This window comes from Trichoderma breve, chromosome 6 (assembly GCF_028502605.1).
Source record: "Trichoderma breve strain T069 chromosome 6, whole genome shotgun sequence".
Taxonomy (NCBI): Eukaryota; Fungi; Ascomycota; class Sordariomycetes; order Hypocreales; family Hypocreaceae; genus Trichoderma; species Trichoderma breve.
The window spans coordinates 2,737,645-2,763,653 of NC_079237.1; the positions used below are offsets into that span (position 1 = coordinate 2,737,645).

Here is a 26,009-nt window from a genome sequence, read left to right on the forward strand (position 1 = left end):
GTCGGTCGAGCCTAAGTCGGTCGAGTCCAAGATACCCTCAGGAGACAGTTTCCTTTTTTTTAGAGTTGAAGAATCCGTTGTTCACATAGGCTATGGAGCATGCCTACCTAGGATGCTAGCCATGATACTTAGTAGTTAGGGTATAGGATAATGCTGCTACTAGACCATCACCATAATTATGTTGCTATTTTATTCAACAGATAGCACTGGATAAGTACGGACGGGAACAAAGGTCATAAACAACAGTCCATATTGTGAGAATACAATACGATTTCATTTATCGGATGATCTAGTAACTATGGTAGATTTGTTGAATCTGCCAACTTGAGCAGATGGCCAGTTGATGGCTACGTTTACATATCTCATCATATCATATTCCGCAATTATCATACTACTTCTAGGCTTAAACGCGCAAGAATACAAGAGTAACCAAACGAGCATCATTCCAACTGCTTCTGCGGCGGCGATTTCTTTAATGATCAATACTACATTAATGCGTTAGTATCTTCGTTGCAAAAGTTGACAAGCTGAAGGAGTTGAAGCTTACTCTTCCCATAATCTGCCCTGTACTGATTGCAATTCTTCGGCCGTCATCCGTTTGCCAGCCGTAAAGTAGCCTTATTGAGTTAGTATTTATTCCATCCATCCTGCGGCACTGATGGGGAAAAGGACTTACCAGCAGTGATTTTGGCGTCAATCTCAACTCTCGAATCCGCTGGGATGAGCTCATCTGGGAGCTCCACTCGCTCGTGGATGGGGATTCTGTGGTGGTTAGAAGTTGGAATATGCGTTACAACATACATGAGATATTACTTACCCTTGACCAACAATTGCGTCGTGTTTCATGCTACAACGCTCGTTAGATATGGCGACAAAAAGCTGGAAGTGGTAGGAGGCTGCAGGTAATCACTCACTTGCTCATACTTAGCATGCGGTCAATCTTCTTGATACCCAGCCAGTGAAGAATGTCGGGCATCAGAGCCTGGAAACGCATATCCTTGACTCCAGCAATGTTCTCTGTGCGCATGAAATACTCCGACGCTCGGTCCTCGCCACGCTTACGAGCATTGTAAACCACTGTCATCGTTAGTCAATCCTCAACAGGAAGTATAGGCAATGAAGGTATAGTTGTTAAGAAGGTAGCCTTACGATACTATGATGGGTGTTAGCAGAATCCTAGAGTCAAAGACTAGGGTAGCATACCTTTGTCACTTCTCCAAGGGCACGACCTTCTTTTCTGAAGTATATAACTACGCCGCTGCCGCCCCTCTGAGCTTCCTTCACAGCCTCTTCGATGCCAAAGATCAGATATGGTCGGCACGTGCAGATATCGGAACCGAACACATCACTTCCATTGCACTATTCCCAATCAATTCTCTATCGAAATCATGCATCAGGGAGACACTTACTTCATCATGAATTCTCAGAGATAATCGTACGGATTCATCGGACATCTTCGCAGGATCACCAAAACAGTAAACAGTCAGACCCCCTGAAGCATGTGGTTAGCATTCTTTATTGTCAAGTTGCGATTTTCAACAAGCCAAGCTAAATTGACGTACCGATGGGTGGAAGGAACACTTTGATATCCCCACGAGTGATCAACTGTTATTGATCAATATTGGCTGCATTTACCCTGACGATGGGCGATCTCTTACCTCTGGGTAGCTTCCTCCTGTATGTTCAAACAGCGATCGTCGCAAAGTGGCCTCATCTGCAAATGATTAGCCTTTGTAAAATCAGCACTCCCAAGCTAAGTGCCACTCACCAATTCCAAATCTCTCTGCCACACCGGGTAGATACCAGACCTAGAGCATTAAAACTTAGCATTATACCGCGAGGGTTTGAGAACACGTCCATACTGGTTCGACGGCAAACTTGGTAACAGCCAATTCTCCAAGCTCATTCAGGCAGACTTTTCCGTCGGGGACTCTAAAAGATACGTTAGACAGAGGTCGAAGAATTCATATAACGCATCTTGGTGACATACAGTCGGCCGCTCTTCACACTTTCCTCGAGCTCGGGCAGCTATTACTCCGTGATTAGTTTGATGGAAAATAACGAAATCAAAGAGCTCTTCTTACCTTCATGTGAGCCTTGGTAATGGCAATTGTTGGTCGCATGTCAACTAGAATCTCCATGAGCGAATGATAGCTTTAGCAATGAGGGTGGGTTGTCAATACCATTTTCCTTTTCCATAATGTCCTTGAAGGTCCATGGAACCAGGTGACCCCAGGGATCCATGGCAACGATCTTCTTCTTATCACCCCATTGGGGGAACGGTCCAATCTTCGCAGCTGGCTCCGTGTTTGTGTAATCAGGTCTAGGATACTCAGGGTCAGATCGAAAGTAAAATTATTATTCTTTGTTAGAACGAACCTATGATCGGCGTTTAGCTCTTTGCTGGCAACAGCCAGCGCATAGTAGATCGAGTACGAGCCTCCGCTAGATATTGGTCAATATACATCAAAGTTATGAGACGTCGTGGTCCTTTGGATTTCTCGCAACTTACTGAGCTAAATACAAATGTTAGTAGACAGAACGTTTTCATATAGACAAAGCGTCAGCTTACCTCCAATGGCTGAAATGATGGCATTTCGTGTTAGTCCAATACCCGCCACCTCACATTACAAACACGGGGAACGAACCATTTCTGCGACGAATGGTGGACGCAGCTCTCGAAACGACTACGGGTCCTCGCTGCAGGGGATCGGGATTTCCCCAGTCCATCTGGAGAGGATCAATGCCAATCTGCTTTGGATACGTCCTATGAGAGATCACATGTGAATGAGTTGCTGGTTCACACAACATCACCAGGTGGCAAGGGAAGACAGCACACACGTGAGCACGATTCGCGATGTAAAGCCTGTTCGGCTGCTTGGAGATAGAGCCGAACTAGGCTGGACCGTTCCATTCTCAAAGGACGATTGGAGGTCCGCAGAGGCTTCAACATCCTTTTGCTTCGGATCCTTAACACTCTCAGAGAGCAGGGGGGTCACTGGCAGCTTGGAGGCAGGGTCAAGGGTAGAGGAACCAAGTTTACTGGTGAGTGATTCAACCGAGCTCAGCAGGCGCTGTTGGGTTTGCTGGATGTCCCGAAGCGTGTCGAGGACACCATCTTGCTGTCCATCTGCAGCCATGAGGGGCCGGATGTCCGCTAAATCGGGATAAGTAAGTTTGAAAAGGAGGGTAGTTTGATATGAGGGTTTCCCTGAAGAGGACAGGGTGTAAGTTGGAGAAGGAGGAGGAAGGAGAACGAAGAACGAAGCGATCACACAAGGGCCGTGGCGAATATAGGTAGATGTAGAAGATATGCTTCAATACAGGAGGAAGAGAGTCAGTCAGGTTGGGCAGGGAGACATTCTATAGTAGTCGAGACGAGCAGTACCTAATCGTAATCGCGGAACCCCATATCTCTTACGTACCCCGCCAGTATCTGATAGGCATGCAGCGGACAGAGTTTCTTACCCCAAAGGACCTAAGGTAAGCAAACGGTATCAGCTGCCTGGAGTTAGTCTCACAGTACCTAACGTCAGTAGCAGTGTAGGTACCTAATCTGCTTGGGTGGTGACAACTCCCGTACGGAGCATTAGATCGTACATCCAGATAGCGGGATGCGGGGTTGCTTTCTGTAGTTGTCGGCAGCCGCCGAAGAGCGGACCCCAGCCCCGTTTGGAGGGTAGTCCTCTGTAGAGCACTGTGCCGCATCCGTCCTGCAGGAGAACGCTAGTGCATCGATATAGCGATAAAAAGTGTGCCTGCACCACAATGCACTGTAATGCACTGTAAAGGGAAGGGTGCCTGTCCATATGTAATCCAGCGCGATAAGATAAGCCGCCGGACGGTGTCTCACACGTATCAAGCGGAAACGCGATGCGACTTTCAATCACGGCACAAGAGATTGCGTTTGCCCGTTGAGCACAAACGCCATCCACCCCAACGCCATGGGAAAGCGCAAGTCTTCATCCAGAAAGCCCATGGGGCCTAAAAGGGTCAGCAACATGATTCCTCCGCTATGCCCATCTTCCGGAACTGACTGGACCGCAGGCTGATCCCTTGCCGACCACGTTCACATGCCTCTTCTGCAACCATGAGAAGTCAGTCACCGTCAAGCTTGATAGGAGGGCTGGCGTTGGCCAGCTAGATTGCCGCATTTGCGGGCAGAAGTTTCAATGTGCTGTCAACTGTTCGTCTCTCTGACAGCCTTCCCTGTTGGAAAGCCCTGTGCGCTAACCGCAAATTCCAGACCTCTCGGCTGCGGTCGATGTATATGGAGAGTGGGTTGATGCTGCCGGTATGTTGCATACCCTGTTGAACCTGATGATATCCAAAAACTAATATTCATATGTACAGAGGCTGTCGCGAAACAAGACGCTGGAGAAGGCAATACCGGCAAATCATATGGCGCTCGAAGACCCCTGGAAGGCAAAAATACTATTGACGAGCACGATGAAATCGACCAGCATGATGATTATTGAGTGCCTTGCTGTATATTTCTACAAAAACAGGCTGGGATGCTACATAATTGGGGATATTGACGCATACTACATACCAGGGTCTTATCGGAAAACCCCCATTCTTCAAATCGTATAGAATCGGTCGCCAAAGTCTCCAAGACCAGGCACAATGTAACTGCAGCAGGGTCAGCCAATGCTTCGTGGAGTCAGGATCATCATACTTTTTCTCATCCAAGCCCTGCGCACGGATTCTATTAGTACAGGTCGTTTGAACTAGCGATCAAATATCAACACTTACCTCATCAATGAACGCCGTTACAACTTTGAGGCGAGGGAACTTGGCGGCGAAGCTTGTTATTCCTTCCGGACTGGCAATCAAGTTGAGAAACAGGATTCGATCCTCAGGGACTCCTCGGCCCTTGAGGACCTCGACAGCCATTGTAGCGGAACCTCCTTTGCAGTTGTCAGTTATGGGAACATTTGACTGTGCTTTAATGTACACAGCGACGAATAGGGGAAGGGAGCAGAAGCATTATTACCTGTTGCAAACATCGGGTCTAGTAGAAGGACCCATCGGTTTGCAATGTCTTCGGGGAGTTTATCATAGAAAAGTTTGGGCAGTGCTGTGTCCTCGTCTCGTTGAATCAATATCTTTCCAATTCTTACGGATCGACAGCAGTCACGCAATCCCTGCTCCATTGCCTCTCCCGCTCGCATGATGGAGACACCACAGATCTTGCCCTGAAACATTAAGCCATTATACGTGCGGCCGACGGGTGTGGTAATGTTTTTCTCAATGACGGGAAGGTGATTTAGGCCTTCCTCTACCAGCAGTCGGATAATTCTGTTGGAATAGAAGATGAAATCGGCGCGCTCTGTGTCCTTGTTTCTTATCATGCTGTATGGAGGGTTTTAGTAAAGGGCGATGCACATGAAACCAGTCGAGGGCCCTAAACCTACGATAGAAGGGCAATCAACTGGGGAGTCTGTGGCAAGACATAGACATTATCAGACGAAACCACGGCAGACACAGTAGCACTCGGCTTGTCAGCGACAGCCCTGAAGCTCGGGCCGACGCACTGCGTGGGTGCAGAAGCAGGTGTTGGGTTTTCAGCCATGGAATTGAGCGTGTAGAGAAAATAGCACTTGGAAAAAGGTCGAGATAGTTGCAGCTACGCGGAGCTACCTCTAAGGTAGATAGGCAGGTATATCTAGTCGGGCTTCTAGCGATAACGAAACCTTACATAAAGAGGGGTCTGGGTCCCTATTACGTAGATATTCGGGGACCGCCGCCAGCAGGTTTGTTATCCATATTGCATATTATGGGTAAGATGGTTTACTTTGGCGCCAGATGGACGGCTTCAGGAATGGAAGCATTGGTCCCCGATTTAGCTGCTTGGCTAGCGGAGCTATGGAGAGACAGGTTCAGTCTTATCCTGGTTGCAGTCTCTTGTCTTGCCCCTGCGCCCTTATGGTTGTTTTTTTCAAAGTAGGCATCTGGTCAGAAGATCAACATATGCGGTTAGTCAGACAATGTGCTCCAATAATTGCATATTCGCATGGCTGCGACAGAGGCAGCAAGACGTCGGGCGTTGTCGATTGCCAGAGAAGGGAGACCTGCAGTTGTCATACCAATTCTGATGTATAATACTTGTGAATTTAACTCACTGATTTATGTATTCAGATTTCAACGTACGATTGGATTTAAAATCTTATAAAAAAGAAGGGTCATATTATTCTTTCAAGCAATCCAACCTACAATATGAAAGACTAGTGCATCTCTGATGTTTTCAATGCAGTCTGCAGCTTGCACTCGAACTAGCACAGTTTCGGGTTTCCCAGTTTCGATTACATAAGTCAGCCTACCAAGGCCCATGGCGCCTCAATTGGCTTGGCTGTTCCTTACCAGCCGAGTGGGCCATGATTAGGGCACCCATCTGGGGCACACATCTTATCTCCAATTTTCTTTTTTTTCCCTTGGTCTCTCTTTTACCTAACCACACCTCTCATTATCCTCCCCTGGCAAGCAAACCACGAGCCTCTGTCAGATAATCAATCGCCATCATGCGTAAGAATCTTCGTGTTCCAGAATTGTTGTCGCAGCTACTAATTCGCAGGCAGCTCCCAAGTTCGATCCCAGCGAGGTCAAGGTCATGTTAGTTCACACAATGCGTCGCTTCAGGTCCCGCGAACATCAGGTCTAACTTGCAGATTACAGCCACCTCCGTGCCACCGGTGGTGAGGTTGGTGCCTCTTCGGCCCTTGCTCCCAAGATTGGTCCTCTTGGTCTGTCGCCCAAGAAGGTCGGTGAAGATATCGCCAAGGCCACTGGTGACTGGGTAAGGAAATGCGTGCTCCTGCAGAAGCAGATCGCGGTGCTAATGCCATGAAACAGAAAGGTCTCCGTGTCACCGTCAAGTTGACCATCCAGAACCGTCAGGCTGCCGTCTCTGTCGTGCCCACTGCCTCCTCTCTCATCATCAAGGCCCTCAAGGAGCCCCCGCGTGACCGCAAGAAGGAGAAGAACATCAAGCACAACAAGTCCGTCAGCCTCGATGAGATCATTGAGATTGCCCGCACCATGCGCTTCAAGTCTTTCGCCAAGGAGCTGAAGGGAACCGTCAGGGAGATGCTGGGAACTGCTCAGAGTGTTGGCTGCCAGGTCGATGGAAAGACCCCCCAGGCTATCCTGGAGGCCATCGAGAACGGCGAGATTGATAGTATGCACCCACTTCCTGCCGTAACGTATTTTTGATTGCTAACATTCGATACAGTCCCCGAGGAGTAGAGTGTCTGGTTCAGACCACCCGTCCCACCGAGAAGAAATTCTCGTGCATTGGTGACACATCAAAAATAGAAAAAAAGGTCAACCAACAAATCGATTTCGCCCCACGTGATGTACTGAAATGTATTCCCATCGCGGACTCAAAACCGCATCCTTAGCTCACTCCGAGATACATCGTCACTGCGCAGTGGTGTATTTCTATTTTTGCTCAAGGAAGAATGAACCTGGCCACTTACTCACCTCTATACCCGTTACTCCGTGGGTATATTGGTCCTTCCAATCACGCCAACATGACCTACTTTTTGAATTCCTCTTATTGATGATGAAATGTTTTGGATTGGAGTTATTTGTGTCTGGCTTCCATTCTCAATGATGAAAAGATCATGGACCAAAGCTAAAGTCTTTGGATAGAGCACATAGATAGAATGACTATAATGAATACAATATTAATTTTAGTTGGCTATTGCAACTCGGGTTTTATTTTTTGACGGACTATAACTGTCCGGATAACTGTTCACAAAATCGTGCGTAATGTTGTTGAAACAGTCGGGCGCGTATAATGTACCAATAGTCATATTCCATGTACTAAGAATAGATGGCTGCCCTAATAGCTCTCCGTGTGCTAATAAACTGGGACAGAATCTCAGTCACAAAGTGTGCCACAATCGTACACGAGATACAGTCTATTCTATTATTCAAATAGCTGCTATTTTGCCACTTATTCACAGGGCAACCCGCGAGCCAAAACTTGCGTTTGTTAGGGTCCTTTCAAGCACACACATGATGTAGAAGCAATCCGAGTGTCTTTTAATATATCATAGGGACATTACCTAACCTCCCTACCCGCCTATGGGTTGTTACTCCATGTAAAATGACTGGGAAAACGGCCAGGCGCGAATCTAGCACTCGCAGGGCTCCCTGCGCCTTCATCTCTCTACAAATAACCCTTTTCAGACCTCATCCAAAACACGCTCCTTGAACTCCCGCTCGACCTTCTGGCCCTGGTCGTCAGTGCCAGATTCACCGTGGAGAGCCATCAGGGCACCCAGGTCGAACTTGGGCGACTTCAGCAGCTTAACCTTGCGGATGTGGACCTGCAGAAAGAGGAAGAGTTAGCAACTGGCCACAATCTTCAACAGTAGCCGGATAGCAGTTTGGGCCAAACATACGTTCTGCAGGGGGTAGATGCCCTGGGTGGACTTCTCGATTTCGCGGCCGATAACTTCGGGGATCAGCTTGGAAACCAGCTGGGTGAGGGTGCAGCTGGAAGCCTCGCGCTGGATGATGTCGGTCATCTTGCGTCGAATGGCGCGGATCTGGGAAGAAGCAGCGTAGGTGGTCTTCTTGATCTGGTTGGGGCGTCGCTTGGTGAAGGCAATGGCGAAGAGGCGGATGAGGTAGTCATCGGTGGTCTTGACGGTGATGTTGGCCTCAATGAGAGTTTGCCACTTGCGGACGAGGGATCGGAGCTTGTCGGATGTGAAGTCAAGTCCGTGGAAGTTGGTCAGGCAGCTCTTGCCCTGGACCTCGTCGACGCGGAGACGAACTTTGCGGAATGAGTGGTCCTCATCCTTCTGGAGGTCAGCGAGGGAGACCTCGACGATGCGGCCCTTCAGAGCATCGTTCGCGTTCTTGAGACCGGTTGTTCGGTTCACAAGAGTCTTGCCAACACTGCAAGAATCCGTCAGTCCAAATTCTCGAGATCTTTCCGTTATGACACTGTTGCAATGCGACTCACTCTCGGATGTTGAAGGGGTTAGGAGCCTGTTGAACACACAATTAGCACATTTTGCAATTTTCTTCTTCTTCTTCTGAGCGCGTCCATACCTTGATAGAGTACCAGTCCTTTCGGGTGAAAGGGTCCACGGTCTTCTTCTTAAGGCCCTTCTTGCCCTTGGAGAGTCTCTTGTTCCTGTTCTTTTTGTTGGCCGACGTTCATTTCCAGAGATTCGCAGCATAGATACTCACTTTCCAACAGCCATGATTCCTTACCAGCGTATGGGGAGATGGGAATCGAAAGGTCCTAAAAAGTTGGTGGAGGGGTTGGAAGAATTTCAATTCTTGTGTGCATCAACCTGGATCTAAGCGAGCCAAACCAAAAAGGTACCGGGGCATATATTTTTCCGCTAATCTTGTGGGAATTTTTTTCCAGCTCCACAACCCTCCAGCCCTTCTCTGGCCCTCTTGCGCACTAAGACCCAAAGTTGGCAAGTGGTTGTGGGTATCACGTGAGGCGCACGCGTGCGGTCATCGGCCACTTCAAGAATTTCATGCACACAAGGGGTCCAGCTCATTGGGGATAGCGCAGGACTCGGGCAGCCTATCAAATTGCAGATATTTTCTCGTTCGCAGGTCATGGCACGCTTTACAAAGATGCTTGTTTGAACATGGAGAATCAGACTGCCAATTCTCAAGGGGCGCCTTTCCTCAACTCATGTGAGATTCTTTATACTACGTGATGAACTTGATGACTTTCTATGGATCAATGGCCCGGCTTGTCAAGAGTAGCCCCAATGGTCAAGCACATCCTAGCGAGTATATAATGGGAGAGGCGCATATTTTCTCTTTTCAGGAGCATCTGGGTGTTATATCAGAAAACCACTTCCTTTCTATGAATGATGCACTTCAGACCATTCAACTGTGTATGTACCTAGTAGTTCGTCCAGAGACTGACTTTGTTCGTTGCTACTGGTGACATAATTGAACATTCTTATATGCGAGGTTATGTATGAAGTAAATCCACGCGAAAAAGTGGGAACGTGCGGGTTAGTCATCATGACTCCGAACTGCGTTTGATTGCTCCAGATGCTTCATGGGCTGTTGTAATTCCGCATATCGCAAAACAGCGACTATCAGTTAATCTGCCTGGTAAGTGCCTTCCTGCAGCCCTGCGGTACGGAGCTATTGGTGTTGAATACTGAGAGACAGACACTGACCCTGATTGTCTAGGTATTTCCGCCTCTATGCGACCATCCCGCGCCATTGACTGATCATCTCCAAGGTGCAAGAGTAAACCCGCAGCAGCCATGGGCCCCCCGAAACCTCCCGTCCCTCATGTCGCTCCGATCTACCGAGTAACGGCCACAGCTCTTGGTGCGGGCATGTGGTTCTGGGTGAGTCCAATGCCTCTAGCGATTTAACCCAGGCGGGGGAATCGACCATATGGAAAAAGGACGCTGTATACTGACAACCATATTTAGCTGATGTATCGGGCAAAGAAAGATGGTAAAACACCCAATTCGCATACGAACTTCTCAATGATCGACTCTAACGATTTGATCTCTCACAGGCCCCGTTTTGCTTGGCTGGAAGCACCCCTGGGACCACTAGACAACTCGATCAGGTCGGGATTCGAGATCAAGAACGGCATGCTACTCTACCACTGGGATATCGGCTATAGCTTGTGATTTAGTTTATACTACGATTCGAAATTACATACAGCAATGTTCTCTGCGGGCAAAAGGTGGATGCTGGAAGAAGAGTAGTGCAAGCTGCGCCATCTAAATATATCTACATTACGACTCGACGCATATTCTGAATAATTCTACACCCAATACTCGAAGACACTTGAGAGTTCCACTACCGGGAGGAAGCTGCGGCATGTAGTGAAACCAAATATCTCTGTGTTCCCAAATTATGCCCTCCGATTTCGTGCCCCTCTCATAAGTCGCTGTGTGTTAAAAGTGCCGTAAGAGATTGTATGATCTCCAGCGTTGAGCCAAGCCGTTTTCTCAGTAGTTAAATTTCGAAGTATCCAATACCAGTCAAGCGGTCCGTAGTGGATTTGTCTACTTATATCTATGGTCTTTTACATATTCCCATGAGTAAAGAGTAATTAAGGATGTGGATAGTGTGCTCTCAATACATGGTGTGAAACAGTCACTCGTTTGCACTATAAATATGTATTTGTCTAACTTTGTGCTAAAGTTTGCGTACCAGAATGGCACCAGTATCTTATTTCCAAATTGTATGCATGCTCTCCTTAGAGCATTCAAGTTCACAGCTGTTGAAGCAATATATCCGATTGCCCGCATGTGATGTTGATTTTCTTTATACCAGGCGCAAAGGCCCATGTTTTTAAAACTTTTTACCTACCAAAAATGCCCCAATAACAAGTAGAAAAATTGAATTCGAAAGTATATACTCTCATGCACGGAGTCCGGCTAGTAGAGGACTCTTGTCACGATGCAAGCTGGTGTTCTTGTTAGATATCGTGTCAATGCGACAGAGTAGGCCTTGGAACTTACAGCTGAGACCCTCTAGGCTCTCATAAATGTCCTTGATCTCCTCATATTTCACGTTGCTGATATCGGCCATCAGATAGGCCAGCTATGATCCAGTTAGTAATGCTTGATATCTAGCAGTAAATCGGAATTCCTTACATCTCCCTTGCTGTCGCTGATCTGCTTATCGACATTGTGGTCGCCGAGAATCTCGTTGACTAGAAATCGTCAGCTTCGTGCACGTTGAAGATTCGGATGCTTTAGTCAAACCTTTGCGGAGCACACCGGGAATATTGCGATGGATGTAGATGACCTGTAGGTAATGTTAGAACAATATGTCGCGGAGAATAGGGAGCAACTTACTCGGGCATGGTCTGGCTCGTCCAAAGTAAGAGATCTCAACTGAGCCTCGGGAAGGTTGACACTTCCCAGAGTGATACCTTGGTTGATGTAACGGACCAATGCCTCAGCAACTAGATCCCAGTCAGTATACTTCGAGAAAATAAACAATCTGCCTTTGCGATTTTGTGGACTAACCCTCAACACCAATGGCACGCTGTGCCTCTTCTGTGCTTCCACCGATATGGGGAGTAAGAATGAGGTTGCTCAAGCTGCGGAGTTCCTCAGCCCATTGGTTCAAGTTGTTGGTGAAGTAATCGCCGTTGCCAGCTGGCTCGTTGGGGTAAACATCCAGAGCAGCACCCGCGATGTGCCCTGAGCGCATGGCCTTTACCAAGGCAGGGATGTCGACAACGGTTCCACGGCTGGCGTTGATAAGATAAGATCCCAACTTCATGCGGTCCAACTGAGCGGTCGAAATCATATTTCTTGTTTCGGGAAGATCCGGTACGTGGAGAGTAACGAAGTCGGCCTCCTCCAAGAGGTTTTCCAATGAAGGGACCTGGCGAGCGGTTCCCAGTGCCATCAAAGTCACTACGTCATAGTAGATGACATTCATTCCCATAGCCTCAGCAAGAACGGACAATTGAGATCCAATGTGTCCATAGCCGACAATTCCTGAAGTTTGATGTTAGAGCACAGCTGTTAAACTAATGCAGCCCTCCAGCATTGACCACGTCTATGCAGAAGGGCCACTGATAACGAGTTGGAGCATACCCAGAGTCTTTCCACGGATCTCCCAGCACTTTGCGCTGACTTTGTTCCAGGTGCCGCGGTGCATCTCAATGGATCGATCGCCGAGCTGTCGGGCCAGGGTGATGATTTCGGCAATGACCAGTTCCGCAACACTGCGAGAGTTTGCGAATGGGGAGTTGAAAACAGCAATACCACGACGAGCAGCATAAGTGAGGTCGACCTGGTTGGTTCCGATACAGAAGCATCCGATAACGAGCAGGTTCTTGGCCTCGCTCAAAACCTTCTCGCTCAACTTTGTCTTGGAGCGGATACCGATAACATGGACCTCACTAGCATTTGTCAAGGTCAGAGGACTGTCAATTGCATTCAAGGATAGCTGCTCACCGGATTTTCTCAATGAGCTGATCCTCGGGAAGCGAAGTCTTCAGAGCTTCGACTTGGTAGCCCTGGCCCGTGAGAATATCCCGTCCGGTCTGGTTGACATTCTCCAACAACAGGATCTTGATATCTTGGGTGTTGAAGGGCTTCAGAATCTTCGGTACGCTCTTGCGAGGCAGCATGCCACCAAGGCTGGCTGGAGGTGACTGGAAGGTGGCAACGGGCGAAGTTGAGAGGTTCTGCCCCCAGCTAGAGACTACAGTTCTCTGGGGAATTGGGGCGCTGGGAGTGATATCGCGAGCTGAAGACATGGTTGCGGCGGTGCAATCGGGCAGATTGCTGGATAACCAAGAATGTCGTTCTGGAGATGGAAATGGGGAGGGTTGATTGGGCGTCGATGGCACCAGGCTGGCGGGAGCTGGAGGGATGAAGAGATGAAGAGACTTGGAAGAGATCAAACGATTTCTATGTCACAAAGGCGGATCGTAAGATCTTAAAGCGAATTGAATCCCTGGCTCTTGCAGATACGCAACATGAGTCACTACTAATAAAGCGTAGCACTGGAAACTCTGGACTCGGATTGACTGATAATTTTGACTTTTAAAAGAGCCGACACCGGCTTGCGGCCAATTGCGGCGACTCGCTGCCATGAGCGATGACTGGCACGTATTAGTACGAGTCCTGTCAGAATCAAATAGCACTACCGCAAACTCGCGCAATTGCCTAGATGCACCAGACAAGGTCCAAATCACCGTCTGAGTGGGACAATTCGACGGAATGCATCCAACAAACCCCACCTTCGACGGTGCAAATGCTGCCACTTTTTCACTAGTGCGGGAGAGCGATTAGGTGGTATTGGCTTGTGATAGGACGTTGAGAGGGAATTTGTCAGGGTTTTATCTTTTATTTAATTTGTTATTTTTTCCTTTCGCAATATTTTATTGTAATTGATGCGATATCAGTCTCAAATGCAGTTATGAAGACACCTTCCCACAGCGCTAAGGCAGATGCACATCACCTATGACGTCTACCCGCTTACCTGCTGAATCCTGTAAGCAGGCAGATTAGCTTACCCACCTCTGTAATTTACAGGCGGTTCAGCCTCCTGTTGGTCCTGCTTTGTACTCAGTACTGGCACTGTGATCGTCGTCCGCCTCTACTAGTGGCATTTGCTAGTAATGCGTGCTTGGTGATGGGGACATTGAGAATTATTCATCTTGCTTAATCATAACGCATCTCAGGATGTTCTCACCTCTGCGCTCGCGGCTTGTAAGTGCCGCCCGGTTGAGCACGTGCCGTAATGTGCGACTGGTTTCTACCACAACGTACCCTCAACCGGTCTCTCCATTAGCTTTCGATCTTCATGCGCCTGCGAGCCCCAAGGCCGATGAGAAAACAGCGCCGATAATCTTTATGCATGGCCTTTTCGGATCCAAGAAGAACAACAGAGCAATCAGCAAGTAAGCAGCATTTAACCTTGCATCACGGCATCACAACTTATAACTTCCGTAGAGCCCTGGCCCGGGATCTGAAGACCCACGTATATACTGTGGTAGGTGAATCTCATGGGACTCAACTAGTAACGACAGTCATGTTGAATCAAGAGTGTAAAGGATCTTAGGAATCATGGAGAATCTCCCCACGATCCCCGTCACGACTATCTTGCCATGACTGAGGATGTATTGGCCTTCATTGACCAGCATGGTCTCAAAGAGCCTACTTTGATAGGCCATTCCATGTATGCCTTGGCCTTTGCAAGACTGCTTGAAATCCTACAATCGGCTGATGTCATTATAGGGGAGCGAAGACGGCCATGTCTGTTGCCCTCCGTTCACCAGAAACGGTTTCAAGGGTTGTCGCAGTTGACAATGCCCCTACCGACGCCACGCTCAGTAGAACCTTTGCTTCCTACGTTCGAGGGATGAAGAAGATCCAGGAAGCCAAAGTCACCCGCCAATCCGAAGCAGATGCTATTCTCCAAGAGTACGAAGAGGTCAGTACCACTGTTTCCTCCATCTGCGCTCTCCAAGACTGACTGTTCCTTGTGACAGTCGCTGCCAATTCGCCAATTTCTGTTAGGAAACTTGTATCGTTCACAAGAAGATGGGATTCAAAAGTTTCGCGTCCCTCTGGATATTCTAGGTCGATCACTCGACCATCTTGGAGACTTTCCTTACAAGAATCCAGGGGAGGCACGGTACACAAAGCCATCCCTTTTCGTACGAGGCACTCAGAGCAAATATGTGCCAGACGACGTGCTGCCTATCATTGGCCAATTTTTCCCACGCTTTCGATTGGCCGACGTTGACGCCGGTCACTGGCTAATATCGGAAAAACCTGAGGCTTTTAGACAAGGTAATTTAACATTCTAAAGCACGCTTGTGAGTGATCCATGTTACTGACATGTGCGCGCAACAGCTGTGGTGAGCTTTCTGCAAGAGCCATGAAACACAATGGAAACGGAGCCTGGACGATAATCTCCAATAGAGAACTATAGAAGAAGACTTAGACGCTATAGAACATTTTACAGCAATATTTTGACAGCTTAACCATGTTAACAACCGTTGCCTTTGTTTCTAGCCTTTTGTCAAATGAGCACTTTACCATAGACTTCAACATTGTACTATTCACACGTGTTTGATGTGATTCTGCGTCCCCCCTTGAGCTCAATATTCGTGATAATTGTTTTTTTAATGAAACAGAAGTGTTCAATTCCTCGTCTGCCCAACAAAAATCCTTCATATGTATTCACAACCACACGAGCCAACACACACACTGTATACAAAAGTACATGCCACCCGGCTTGGCACCAAGCGTTTTAGCTGGTACCACCTCACCTACTCTACATCATACCCCCCTGCTTCTGCTTGAATCACCCAGCCTTAAGTTCCCTAGCTCAGCCCGTTGTCACTACGCTTCCCTTGCTTGAAACTCCATGCTGCGTTTGCTCATTGCAAGGTACGACGCACAAACCCGGTACCTCGAGAAGCAGCGTTAGACTGGGAGGTAAGTCGTTACCGCTGTTCGCTGTTGCAGCTGCTGGCCCCGTGCACATCAGCGCGAGTGCAGCCCAGCCCCCGATGCCTGCAGGCGTCCTCAGCCATGATGTGAACGACGTTGCTGCTCGTCCGCGGTCTTCCCTCCTTGAAGCTCGCATTCGCCATTAAACCCGCCGACCATCCTCGGGCATGTTGCCCTTAGTACAGACGCACCCTCGCGTGGTGCCAATCAACTTCGACGCCTTTGGACCATCCACGGGCCACGGCGCCAGGCCCGAGTCTGAGAGACGAGCCATCGCGTCGCCCTACTACCGCTCCTCGCAGCCATACCATGGCTCAGCCACTTCTTCCGCCCAGGCCTCGCGAGACTACGACTATCATCTGCGCCGCAAGACTCCTCGGGGCACCATCGATGCGGGATACGATGGATCGCCGACGCAGCTGTCGCCTGGCCCGCCGCCACTCAAGCAAGTCATCCTTCCCACGCCCTCAGGCATATACCCGTATCTGCCTCCGAATAACTTGCCCTTCCACGCCAAGTCCCGTCTCCTGGAGCATGATCAGAGAAGTCTAGGGCAGACTCCTCTGACATCGCCATGGACTTTTAGCAATGAGAGGCCCAACTTTGTTCTTTCCAGCGGTTCCTCAATGCCCCTCCAGCCTGGCCTCCCTTGGCAACCAAATGGATATCCCATGTTCAACCAGATTCCAGATGTCTATCAACCGCTCATGAGGGCGGCAGAGTACAATGTGCGCGCCTTCTGTCCGCCCCCGGGCCCGACGCCGGATACCGCGACGTTTGATCAGTTTGGTTGGCAGTTAGGTGCCTCGCCGCGAAGCTCTGGCCATCTCGACATGTCTCGGCAATTCGACCAAATGAGTTTACCACCTGGTCTCTCTGGGAACTTTTTATATCACGGTTCAGATGCTCAGCTACCTTACAGACCGACAACGGACTTGAACGTCAACTTCAATATCCCACAGCCCCCACAGCCAATGCTACAAGGAAGTTATCTGGGCCAGAGCGCAATCGTAGAGAACCCCCCAGCCAGCGAACAATATGCTGTTCGGTCGAGTTTTACGGAGAAAGCCTATTCACAGGCTCAGGAGCATTATGTTGAACTGCTGGCCTACCTGCAAACTGCCAAGAGATTTGATCAGATGAGCGGTGGCGGCAGTTCCAGTTCAAGATTCAAGATCCTGGTATTCCCAAGGCCCCCAAAGGCCAGAAAAGAGCATCTTGGCACCATGCGGGATGTGTATCGTAGTGTTGAGCGACCTGTTTCATCGAAGCTCGTGCCGAATAGCCACCCCCGCGCCCTTACATCCAACATTGAGGATACCTTGAACAATAACACAAGACCACAGGTCGTGCAAGATGCCCATGTGGAAGGTCGCCGGTCCAGCAGGACGGCATCGCAATTCCACGCTTCGCCTGCTGCATATACCGGGTCATCATCACTTGGGACACTCGGTCCCGCTGCCATGGCGAAAGCGCTACCCATTCTGAATGCAAAAACTTCGTTGGATATTTTGAAAAATCTATGTGAACAAAGTAATTGGAAATGGATCGATGGAATTTTACTCGGTGGGTGTCTTTTATATGGCCTTTCACGGTTCGAAGATGCCGTGGAATGGTTCTCCAGAGTTCTTGCTCTAGATTCAAGGTTCGACCTGTTCCAGATGAACTATCAAGTGGTTGTTCTATATCTGACTCAGATTATAGCCATGTTGAGGCTATCACAAACATAGCCGCTACACTCTATTGCCTTAACCGTCAAGAAGAAGCTGAGCAGCATTGGCTAAATGCGATTAAGCTATGCCCTGCTCATTTAGAGGCTACGGAACAGCTCGTTGGATTGCTGTACAAAAAACGTAGCCGAGAGGCCATCGACATCATCTGCTTTGTGCAACAAGCGTTGAAATTACCCAAAGGAAATTCAACCCGGTCTACCTACCCCCCACTCGGCGTTCGCTCCGTGTCATCTGATGAACATTCTCACAGCCAACAATCAACTGGTACGCAATATGGTTTCCAACCCGAGACTACCCCCCTAATCGGTGGCCACACTATGGGAGGCTCTGAATTCGGGTCTAGCGGATACGCGCTCCCCAATAGTGAGAATGGTAGGATCCTAGCATTGGTTCATGCCAAAGGCACAATACTATACGGCTTGAAGGACATTGAGAAAGCTTCAGAGGCATTTGAAGAAGCCGTACTGATCAGCGTCGGGGAGCGCATACGGAGCGTTCAAGAGTTGGTAAATCGAATCCATGCTGTACTTTCGCCGGCGGGCTCTTTCCCGGCTGGCAATGATCAAAGACCAGTTTCTCGGCGACCCCTTTTGCTTCCTCCAGAAAAGGCTCGCCAAACTGCTCATCTCGTATTTGCTGCGGGCGGCGGAGGCAGCGAACTGCCGGGGCTGGCATTCGTTCCAGAAGGTGCCGCAAGGCGAGTCGCTGTGCAGACAACGAGCAATGCGCTCCTCTCTCTGGCCAAGATATTTCAGGATGCAATGTCTGGAGGGAGCATTGTTCCCAGTCTGCTCAGACAGCCCTCTGGGATCGGCGACATCCTGGCGTTGTATTACCTATCCCTTTCTCTCCAAGAAAGCCCCTCTACCGCGAACAATATCGGGATCCTCCTTGCGGGTGTGCAGCAGCAAATGGCTCCCAATAATACTAATACACCAACAACAGCGACTTCTCGGCCTAACTTGCCTGGCGTCGTGCCGGGCAGTGGTCTTGCCCTTGCTTTGGCGTATTACAACTATGGACTGCGTCTTGATCCTAGACATGTTCACCTACACACCAATCTGGGTAGTCTCCTGAAAGATGTTGGACAGTTGGACCTCGCAATCCAAATGTACGAGCGAGCCGTTTCATGCGATAGAACGTTTGATATCGCCTTGACCAACCTAGCCAATGCTGTAAAAGACAAGGGTCGCATAAAGGATGCCATTGCTTACTACAGACGAGCTGTGGAAGCAAATCCAGACTTTGCCGAAGCCGTCTGCGGACTCTTAACAGCCCTCAACTCTGTATGCGATTGGCGTGGAAGAGGTGGAGCGCTTCTCGAATTGGGCAAATATGACCGATGGCACGTCGATGATAAAGGCACCCTGGTTGACGTGCAGACGGCCATGCATGGGAGCGGCCTAACACAACGAGTGGTCGATATCATAAGTCACCAGCTAGGCGATGCGTCGCATTGGGGCCGCAACATACTACAACAGCCCACTATCCATGCGTTGGCGCAACAGCTGGGTGACTTCTGTCGTACACCTGGATTCAGCTTGGAGTTGGCACTAAGTGCTTGGGCTGGTGAACCATGGGAAGGCTCACGCCTGGTACGCCTCGTGGAACGGGCTGCAAGAGTCATTCTATGGAACTGGTATCATGACAAGTACGTTGCTAAGAGGGAGGTTACGCCTTCACGCTATCTCCGACCTCAGTTGCCTTCCTCTCTCACTATTCCATCTGCGCCAACTGTACTTCCTTTCCACACTTTCACGTATCCTCTATCTGCAAAGGACATTCGATCGATCTCTCAACGTAACGCAATGCGAATATCATGCACGACTCTCCGAGCCCCTTGGCTGCCAGCTACTGTGTATCCACCACCGCCTCCGCCAAATCCACATTTGAATGTTGGATATGTGTCGTCGGACTTTAATAACCATCCACTGGCTCATCTGTGAGAAGCCCCCCCCTTTCCTTTGTAACTCTTAACATGCGGTGGAGTGAAACTAACAGGCTTGTGCCCAACCTAGAATGCAATCGGTGTTTGGGTTTCACAATCCTCGGCGTGCTCGGGCTTTTTGCTATGCCACCACCCCAAGTGACAGATCTATTCATCGACAGCAAATTGAAAGAGAGGCACCCGTTTTTCGTGATGTCAGTTCTTGGCCAGCGGATAAGCTTATCGAACAAATCATTCGCGATGAGATTCACATCTTGGTGAATCTCAATGGCTACACGAGAGGCGCTCGCAATGAAATATTTGCTGCCCGCCCGGCCCCAATCCAAATGTCTTTTATGGGATTCGCGGGAACACTTGGTGCCGAGTGGTGCGATTATATACTCGCAGACACAACTGCTATCCCACCGAGCACTTTGCGCCCATGGAGGGTGAATACCAGCATCGATGATGTATTTCACGACCAGACCGAGGGCGATGAACTCCAGTGGATGTACTCGGAGAACATCATTTTCTGTCGGGACACCTTTTTCTGCTGCGATCATGCACAGTCGTGTGATACCGATGAACGCGGCATGACCTGGGAAGACGAAGAGAAACGACGGTGGAAGATGCGCAAGGAGCTGTTCCCGACAATAGCAGACGACGTCATCATATTAGCCAACTTCAATCAACTTTACAAGGCAAGTGAAGGATGCAAAAATCTTATGTTGATCGTGATCTAACCTGATGATAGATTGATCCTACTACTTTCCGGTCTTGGTTACGAATCTTGGCCAGGACCCCAAAGGCTGTTCTCTGGCTGCTACGGTTCCCCGAACTGGGAGAGCAAAACCTGCGGCAAACAGCTGAATCCTGGGCCGGGGCAGAAGTTGCTAGTCGGCTCATCTTCACTGATGTAGCACCAAAGAACCAGCATATAACTAGGGCTAGAGTGTGCGACATGTTTCTCGATACTGCAGAATGCAATGCTCATACCACCGCCGCCGATGTCTTGTGGTCAAGCACACCCCTTCTAACCTTGCCTCGATACTCGTACAAGATGTGTTCCCGAATGGCCGCATCCATCTTACGAGGAGCGCTGCCCAAGACAGCAGAGGGCCGACAAGCAGCACTGGAATTGATTGCGGATAGCGAAACGGAATATGAGGATTCAGCCACAGAGTTGGCCGGAGGGTTGACCTATGAGATTACAGAGGAAGGATATGGCCGGGGCAAGGGGCGTCTGGCAGAATTACGGAAACTGCTGTGGGACAGCAAATGGAAATGCGGACTCTTCAACACTCGTCGATGGGTAAACGACTTGGAAATGGCTTACGAAGAGGCATGGCGGCGGTGGGTTGCGGGTAAGAGCGGCGACATATACCTATGAATGTTCTCTCTAGATGGCGCTATTCGTTGTGTTTATTTATGGGATACATGAAATTTTGGGCGTTGCATGAAAGGAGAAACGCAAGTACTCCCAATGCCATGGGGCTTGACGTGTATCTACCTAGCGGGCTAGTGGATGCTACGGACAGCATTGATACCTTTTTTTAATGGACTTTTGGATTCTGCCTGTAGATGGCATTGCTACTACTACTACTTGATTTATTATCATTTGCTCGGTGAAGACGGTGACAGTGGAACGCCGGGGCTGATGCTCTTGAGCAGTACAATGCAATATCTATGACGAAGGAGTATTCATATTGCACTGTGAATCATGTCTTCTATCTATCTAGATCATCTGCCCCTATTCCCGGGTAACAACTTCTTCTCAGGTGATCCTTTGTACTCAACGTAGTCGTCAATGGATTTGGAGATTTGCTCGAGATTGCCCTCAGATATGGACTAAGCCATCGGCAGTACCTGGATAATCTTATCTATAAACTACCGGACAAGGCTGGGACACCCTTGGCGGAATATAGAAGATGGGCGAGTTGGTGTGCAGAACGAGCAATGTTCAAGGCAAGGGGTAAGGTCGAGCTGCGTAAAAACAAGAAAAAGAGAGAGAAAAAATCCTTGCTAAAAGCAAATTGTGGAAAAGATATCATGCTTTAGTTGCTCATAGATTAGGAGAATTACCTGAGAGTGCCCTTGGATATAGACAATAGACAAAGTTATGGTCAACATCGGATAACCTTGTCTTCTTTCATGTCCCTATTAAATCTGAAAGTCCTTGACGAGACCAAAAAAATGTCTGCGAAAATGTTCTCTCTTGAGCGTGAGAGAAAAAAGGTTGATGACATATAAGGCAATCTTCATTGTAGAGTTGTTTCTTCACCATCAGCCGTGACACTCTCGATTAAGCGTTCCTCAAATGGTGTGGTGCCATTCTCATCTGGCTTGAATTTTAAAGTGTCTGTTGCAAAGGGAATTTGGGGCAGTGTTGAAAGTAGTAAGAGTTGGCCGTGTCTGTGTTCACCTCGGCCAATTCTGCCTTTTCGTGATGGTTCCAGAATGTTGTTCTCAGAACGATGTCTCCAAAGCTGCCTCTTTGTGTTCAAGCGGGCTGCCAAATCGACGGTATCGCTGGACGAAGCTATAACCAAACGGAAGAGAGGTTAGTCTCTCAACAGAGGAACCTGTGATAGCTGTGATTGAATTATGACTTACACGTTCGTCTGCCTTGGCCACTCTTACCCTGAAGACAAGGAGTCTCAATATCATATTCACCAAAGCGAGATTCCCCTGAATCCGCCGTTTCAAACCCGTTTGTCTCTGACATATGTCCACCTCTCCGAATAAGACTGCCAGATCGAGCCAGTGCCACAGCTTCGACGCCTTTCCTAGAAACCTTTTGAATAATGAGCTCCAGCCGCTTGATCTCAGCCTTGTATCGCGCCTCTTGGGCTGCCCACTCGGAAACAAGGGCTTTGCTCCGCTCCTTGTCCTCTTGCCGCGTTGCTTCTAGCTGGACGACTTCTTTCTCCTTCTTGGACAGCTTTATCCGAGCTTTGCTGTAGCCTTCGATGAGATGGAGCACGTACGACGTGTACTGCGGTCCCAGTGTCGGCGGCGTCGAAGATACCATAATAGTAGTCCGCAACACATCGGCCATTTCGTCCACAGAAGGCGTGTGTTGGAGTCTATCAGCCTCCTTGATAATGATATCGTTTCCAGAATCCGCAGGCGAGTGGTAGAACCCAGCCAAGGGGCGTGGAGCAATTCTTAGATGGTTCGCTTCAAAAGTGTCTTCGATCCCGGCTGCATCGTAGGTAGTCAAGGGGGAACTTGGAGTGCGGCATCGTTGGCCTGGAAGAAGCCGCATCCAGCCAGAGTCTGCCATTTTGGACTAGGATATTGTAAACACCATCTGTTGTGGTTTGATGGAACTTGTGTGGTGAGTGAGAGAGAAAAGTTGAAGAGAGGCAGGAAAGGTGCCAAGAAAGGAGTTGTTTTAGAGCTGGGCGGTCAGGTGTAGCAGCTTTCTGCCAGCTGGGAAGTGAATAGGGAGGAGAGGCGTTGTTACAGCACGTGGGAAGAGGTCAAAGTGGGAAGCAAGTTACTTGTCTATGCATTTTTATTACTTCATAATCTCTGCCTACCTATCTTGGTATTCATCTACCAACGTGTCTTTTGGTATGTATTTTCTGAACTGTTGCCAGGCGATGAAGCGTCTCTATATAGACAACTCTAGCATGCATTGTGATTATCGATCGTTCTACTTATTTTCCTCTAAGCAACGGCATTAAATCACCTCAAACTTTGTGATATTTGAATGAAACCCGAAAATTGACTTTAGAATCAATAAATTCCTTTGCATCTGTTGTGGCATTGAGCTAAAATGAACCCTCTGGGACGCTATATCATCTCTGTACTACCCCTTATTATCAGCGTCGCAGACATCCTACGTTCATTCGAGTTTTGGTACCTCATTCACTGTTGGGAGGGGCCGACGGAAGCGCGAGGCGTGGTTTCCTCGGGCCAAGGAGCGGTATGGAGATGCAGCCATCCTTTGATTCCTAAGTGGTTCGTAGGAACTTGTGAATACATCTTCCTCCATAACTGGTGGAAGAAGCACAAATGTGGCTAAGTGGGTATATGAGTTCGATGACTTCTTGAATGAGTTTCTTGGGGGTATGGCTCTTCCCTTACTGAGTGATGGTGGGCTGTTGTGTACCTCTAAGATATGTTGTTCCTCTTTTTGCTGAACAATAGCTTGTGAATGGTGACGAACGTAACGGGGACGTGGTGCAACAGCTCCTGTATTATCATTGCTAAGATACCCCAGGTCCGATTCTACCTGGGAAGTCGTTGGTTTATCATTTGGCTCAGCATACGCAGTGGCTTCGTGTCGATTGTTTTCAAATCTCTCCCATAGTCTGGCATTGTATAACAGGGAGTTGTCATTCTCAGGGACAAGATTGAGATCACACAGATAACTCCAAGCACGATAGTGGAAACAAAATGTCGCAAATGGTGCGTCTGTTGCGTCCTGTAAAATCCATTCGTAGTAAATTGCATCTTCAGGATGCTCAAGGAGTCCAGTTGAAGGCGATCTATCACGCAATATGTTAGCTGGAGCATATTACGATATTCCTCTTTCCCTTCTTACTTATCTCTCCCAGGAGACAACTTACATTATCCCATATCGTTCTTGATCTCGGTGTTCAGTCAATTGTGGAGTGCTTCTCCGACGGCTTTTCGCTCGAAAGACTTGGACTTCGATTAGGCCCCCGTCATCAGCTGCAGCAATAGCATCAGGGCCTGGGGAGAAACAAAAGGACCTCGATTCAATACCGCTTCGTTTGAGCAGCATTCCATCTTGCTCCAAGTGCCATCTGTCACTCGGCTCAAAGAGGGCTCGTGTGATTGTGCCTGATGCTGTACCAGGTTTAACTCCACAACTCGTAATGTTTCGGCCGTTCATAAACAGCTTGAAGAAAAGGTAACATGGGGGCTCTGGATGGCGATGAATGGAATATTGCACCCAGAATTGCGAGCCAGGTGCAGAAGGGACATAGACAGAGGCCTTTGGTGCTGTCTTTTGGATTCGAGGAGAGTCCAAGCCAGGGGAACTCACATCATTTTCTTGGACTTTCTGAGAGGCTTCAACAACGGATGCAACGTGAACTGAAGAAGCATCAGGATGTGGAAATTCTGGTAGCAGCACTGAGTTTGGTTGAATGACGAGAGACAGTTCAATGCCTCGCAAACATGGCATGATTGCTTAAAGGGAGAGGGAATGTCTTCCCCGATGATGGCACGGAGGAGAAAGAACTAGGGGGTTGGTGAAATGAGGAAAATCAGGGCCTGCAGCTTTGTTTGTTAGAGGTCCATATTAATTGGTACATTGAAGGTTACAGGGCGAAGAGCCTTTAGGGAGCACGTCAGTTAGTGAACGAATGCCCTGATAGCACTCATTATTCGCTACAAAGCCACATCGACAGCTGTAATGGAAATGGCAGACGCGGCACATGTGCACAGTTTAACTAAGTGTTGTCTGCCAAGTGCACCGGGCCGTTAAATAAAGCATTGAAACGTTAGTAGTCGGTCTGCCATTAATACACCGTCTTTGCAATCGATGTATATAAATGGAAGCGAATATGAGCTAGGTAGCTCATTTGCTCACGCATCTTCCAGGTTGACCAAGTGTCACAAAATTGCCCGCGTTCTTTGATGGATGAAAATGTACGTCGAATTTGTACAGACTTGCAGCCTCCAAGCCGACAGAATTGGCCGCCAATTCACAACTCAACATCCGAAAAAGGCTCTCCAGTTCTGTCTGCTTTTCCTATATTGAACTTGCTGCGCTATCTATGCGCGCAAAGGGGCTGTAGTCGCGCAGAAGAAATCGAACCCCGCCACGTCTATTGCCTCAGTTTCCTTGTCCAAGCACCGCTTTTGTGTCCTCCGTCTTCCCTAGCAGTCCCAGATTCCGGATCTGGCTTGCACTCGGCGCATCGTCTCGTGCGGTTGCTGATTGAGCTCGGGCATATGCGGCTTGTAGGGCCAGCGCTCTCGCATGCTATTCGTTGTCAGCTGTGTCCACCTCATCCAGCACTTGAGCTTTCATAACAGACCTCCTTCTTGTGGTGCAGGCACTCGTAGTAATCTTCTAGTACGGGCGAGCACTTCTTCTTGCCTGAGTCGTCTGCGGCGGATGTGTTGACGACATAGCAGGCCATGACCTCCTGCCAGAAAGGAAAGCAACGGCCGACGCCTAGAAATACAGTCAGTCAGTGTCCAAAGAGATCCCATTGGATAGCAGCACATACCGCCATGCATGCCATATCCTGAACTCATGATGTGCCGAGTGGTTGTTTGTTGCGACGCCTAGGTTCACCTTTTCCTTCAACCAATGATGGCTGTCAAGGTTCGGTACATCGGGATTATTGCTCGTCTTGTCTGAGCGCTAACAGTAGTACCTTTTCACTGTATGCAATTTAT

The 26,009-nt window shown here is 48.8% G+C and overlaps 12 protein-coding genes across 12 annotated transcripts; 5 read left to right on the forward strand and 7 right to left on the reverse strand.

The window, feature by feature from the left end:
* Positions 1-543: 543 nt before the first annotated feature.
* Positions 544-3,140, reverse strand: T069G_09754 (GTP cyclohydrolase II domain-containing protein; the record flags this gene model as incomplete). The annotated part of the gene is made up of 18 exons (XM_056176964.1): positions 544-617; positions 677-762; positions 818-847; positions 915-1,077; positions 1,230-1,359; positions 1,410-1,492; positions 1,563-1,605; positions 1,659-1,714; positions 1,769-1,808; positions 1,863-1,932; positions 1,991-2,028; positions 2,085-2,128; positions 2,184-2,323; positions 2,380-2,445; positions 2,513-2,516; positions 2,573-2,581; positions 2,649-2,767; positions 2,842-3,140. 18 exons carry the CDS (start codon positions 3,138-3,140, stop codon positions 544-546), a joined length of 1,494 nt encoding a protein of 497 aa, XP_056025442.1.
* An 804-nt stretch (positions 3,141-3,944) lies between these two features.
* Positions 3,945-4,478, forward strand: T069G_09755 (transcription elongation factor elf1 like domain-containing protein; the record flags this gene model as incomplete). The annotated part of the gene is made up of 4 exons (XM_056176965.1): positions 3,945-3,992; positions 4,048-4,186; positions 4,247-4,294; positions 4,354-4,478. The coding sequence occupies 4 exons, from the start codon at positions 3,945-3,947 to the stop codon at positions 4,476-4,478; spliced, it is 360 nt and encodes a 119-aa protein (XP_056025443.1).
* A 102-nt stretch (positions 4,479-4,580) lies between these two features.
* On the reverse strand, positions 4,581-5,575 carry T069G_09756 (uracil phosphoribosyltransferase domain-containing protein; the record flags this gene model as incomplete). Its single annotated transcript, XM_056176966.1, has 6 exons — positions 4,581-4,632; positions 4,679-4,695; positions 4,756-4,910; positions 4,997-5,108; positions 5,160-5,355; positions 5,418-5,575. The coding sequence occupies 6 exons, from the start codon at positions 5,573-5,575 to the stop codon at positions 4,581-4,583; spliced, it is 690 nt and encodes a 229-aa protein (XP_056025444.1).
* Positions 5,576-6,521: 946 nt separating this feature from the next.
* On the forward strand, positions 6,522-7,245 carry T069G_09757 (ribosomal protein l11, RNA binding domain-containing protein; the record flags this gene model as incomplete). The annotated part of the gene is made up of 5 exons (XM_056176967.1): positions 6,522-6,525; positions 6,579-6,612; positions 6,676-6,796; positions 6,853-7,177; positions 7,232-7,245. The coding sequence occupies 5 exons, from the start codon at positions 6,522-6,524 to the stop codon at positions 7,243-7,245; spliced, it is 498 nt and encodes a 165-aa protein (XP_056025445.1).
* A 947-nt stretch (positions 7,246-8,192) lies between these two features.
* On the reverse strand, positions 8,193-9,224 carry T069G_09758 (ribosomal s3Ae family domain-containing protein; the record flags this gene model as incomplete). Its single annotated transcript, XM_056176968.1, has 5 exons — positions 8,193-8,336; positions 8,412-8,913; positions 8,981-9,006; positions 9,070-9,154; positions 9,211-9,224. 5 exons carry the CDS (start codon positions 9,222-9,224, stop codon positions 8,193-8,195), a joined length of 771 nt encoding a protein of 256 aa, XP_056025446.1.
* A 1,044-nt stretch (positions 9,225-10,268) lies between these two features.
* On the forward strand, positions 10,269-10,649 carry T069G_09759 (uncharacterized protein; the record flags this gene model as incomplete). The annotated part of the gene is made up of 2 exons (XM_056176969.1): positions 10,269-10,355; positions 10,443-10,649. The coding sequence occupies 2 exons, from the start codon at positions 10,269-10,271 to the stop codon at positions 10,647-10,649; spliced, it is 294 nt and encodes a 97-aa protein (XP_056025447.1).
* A 756-nt stretch (positions 10,650-11,405) lies between these two features.
* On the reverse strand, positions 11,406-13,249 carry T069G_09760 (d-isomer specific 2-hydroxyacid dehydrogenase, NAD binding domain-containing protein; the record flags this gene model as incomplete). Its single annotated transcript, XM_056176970.1, has 8 exons — positions 11,406-11,434; positions 11,490-11,571; positions 11,625-11,683; positions 11,736-11,778; positions 11,829-11,938; positions 12,003-12,482; positions 12,582-12,889; positions 12,945-13,249. The coding sequence occupies 8 exons, from the start codon at positions 13,247-13,249 to the stop codon at positions 11,406-11,408; spliced, it is 1,416 nt and encodes a 471-aa protein (XP_056025448.1).
* Positions 13,250-14,180: 931 nt separating this feature from the next.
* Positions 14,181-15,385, forward strand: T069G_09761 (alpha/beta hydrolase fold domain-containing protein; the record flags this gene model as incomplete). Its single annotated transcript, XM_056176971.1, has 6 exons — positions 14,181-14,398; positions 14,451-14,490; positions 14,543-14,676; positions 14,736-14,931; positions 14,990-15,293; positions 15,357-15,385. 6 exons carry the CDS (start codon positions 14,181-14,183, stop codon positions 15,383-15,385), a joined length of 921 nt encoding a protein of 306 aa, XP_056025449.1.
* Positions 15,386-16,126: 741 nt separating this feature from the next.
* On the forward strand, positions 16,127-21,009 carry T069G_09762 (glycosyl transferase family 41 domain-containing protein; the record flags this gene model as incomplete). The annotated part of the gene is made up of 6 exons (XM_056176972.1): positions 16,127-16,800; positions 16,882-17,604; positions 17,664-18,589; positions 18,638-19,634; positions 19,711-20,320; positions 20,374-21,009. 6 exons carry the CDS (start codon positions 16,127-16,129, stop codon positions 21,007-21,009), a joined length of 4,566 nt encoding a protein of 1,521 aa, XP_056025450.1.
* Positions 21,010-21,877: 868 nt separating this feature from the next.
* T069G_09763 (uncharacterized protein) lies at positions 21,878-22,905 on the reverse strand (the record flags this gene model as incomplete). The annotated part of the gene is made up of 2 exons (XM_056176973.1): positions 21,878-22,158; positions 22,233-22,905. The coding sequence occupies 2 exons, from the start codon at positions 22,903-22,905 to the stop codon at positions 21,878-21,880; spliced, it is 954 nt and encodes a 317-aa protein (XP_056025451.1).
* An 805-nt stretch (positions 22,906-23,710) lies between these two features.
* T069G_09764 (uncharacterized protein) lies at positions 23,711-24,783 on the reverse strand (the record flags this gene model as incomplete). Its single annotated transcript, XM_056176974.1, has 3 exons — positions 23,711-23,728; positions 23,797-24,118; positions 24,200-24,783. The coding sequence occupies 3 exons, from the start codon at positions 24,781-24,783 to the stop codon at positions 23,711-23,713; spliced, it is 924 nt and encodes a 307-aa protein (XP_056025452.1).
* Positions 24,784-25,437: 654 nt separating this feature from the next.
* Positions 25,438-25,865, reverse strand: T069G_09765 (uncharacterized protein; the record flags this gene model as incomplete). The annotated part of the gene is made up of 3 exons (XM_056176975.1): positions 25,438-25,587; positions 25,643-25,782; positions 25,838-25,865. The coding sequence occupies 3 exons, from the start codon at positions 25,863-25,865 to the stop codon at positions 25,438-25,440; spliced, it is 318 nt and encodes a 105-aa protein (XP_056025453.1).
* Positions 25,866-26,009: the final 144 nt, after the last annotated feature.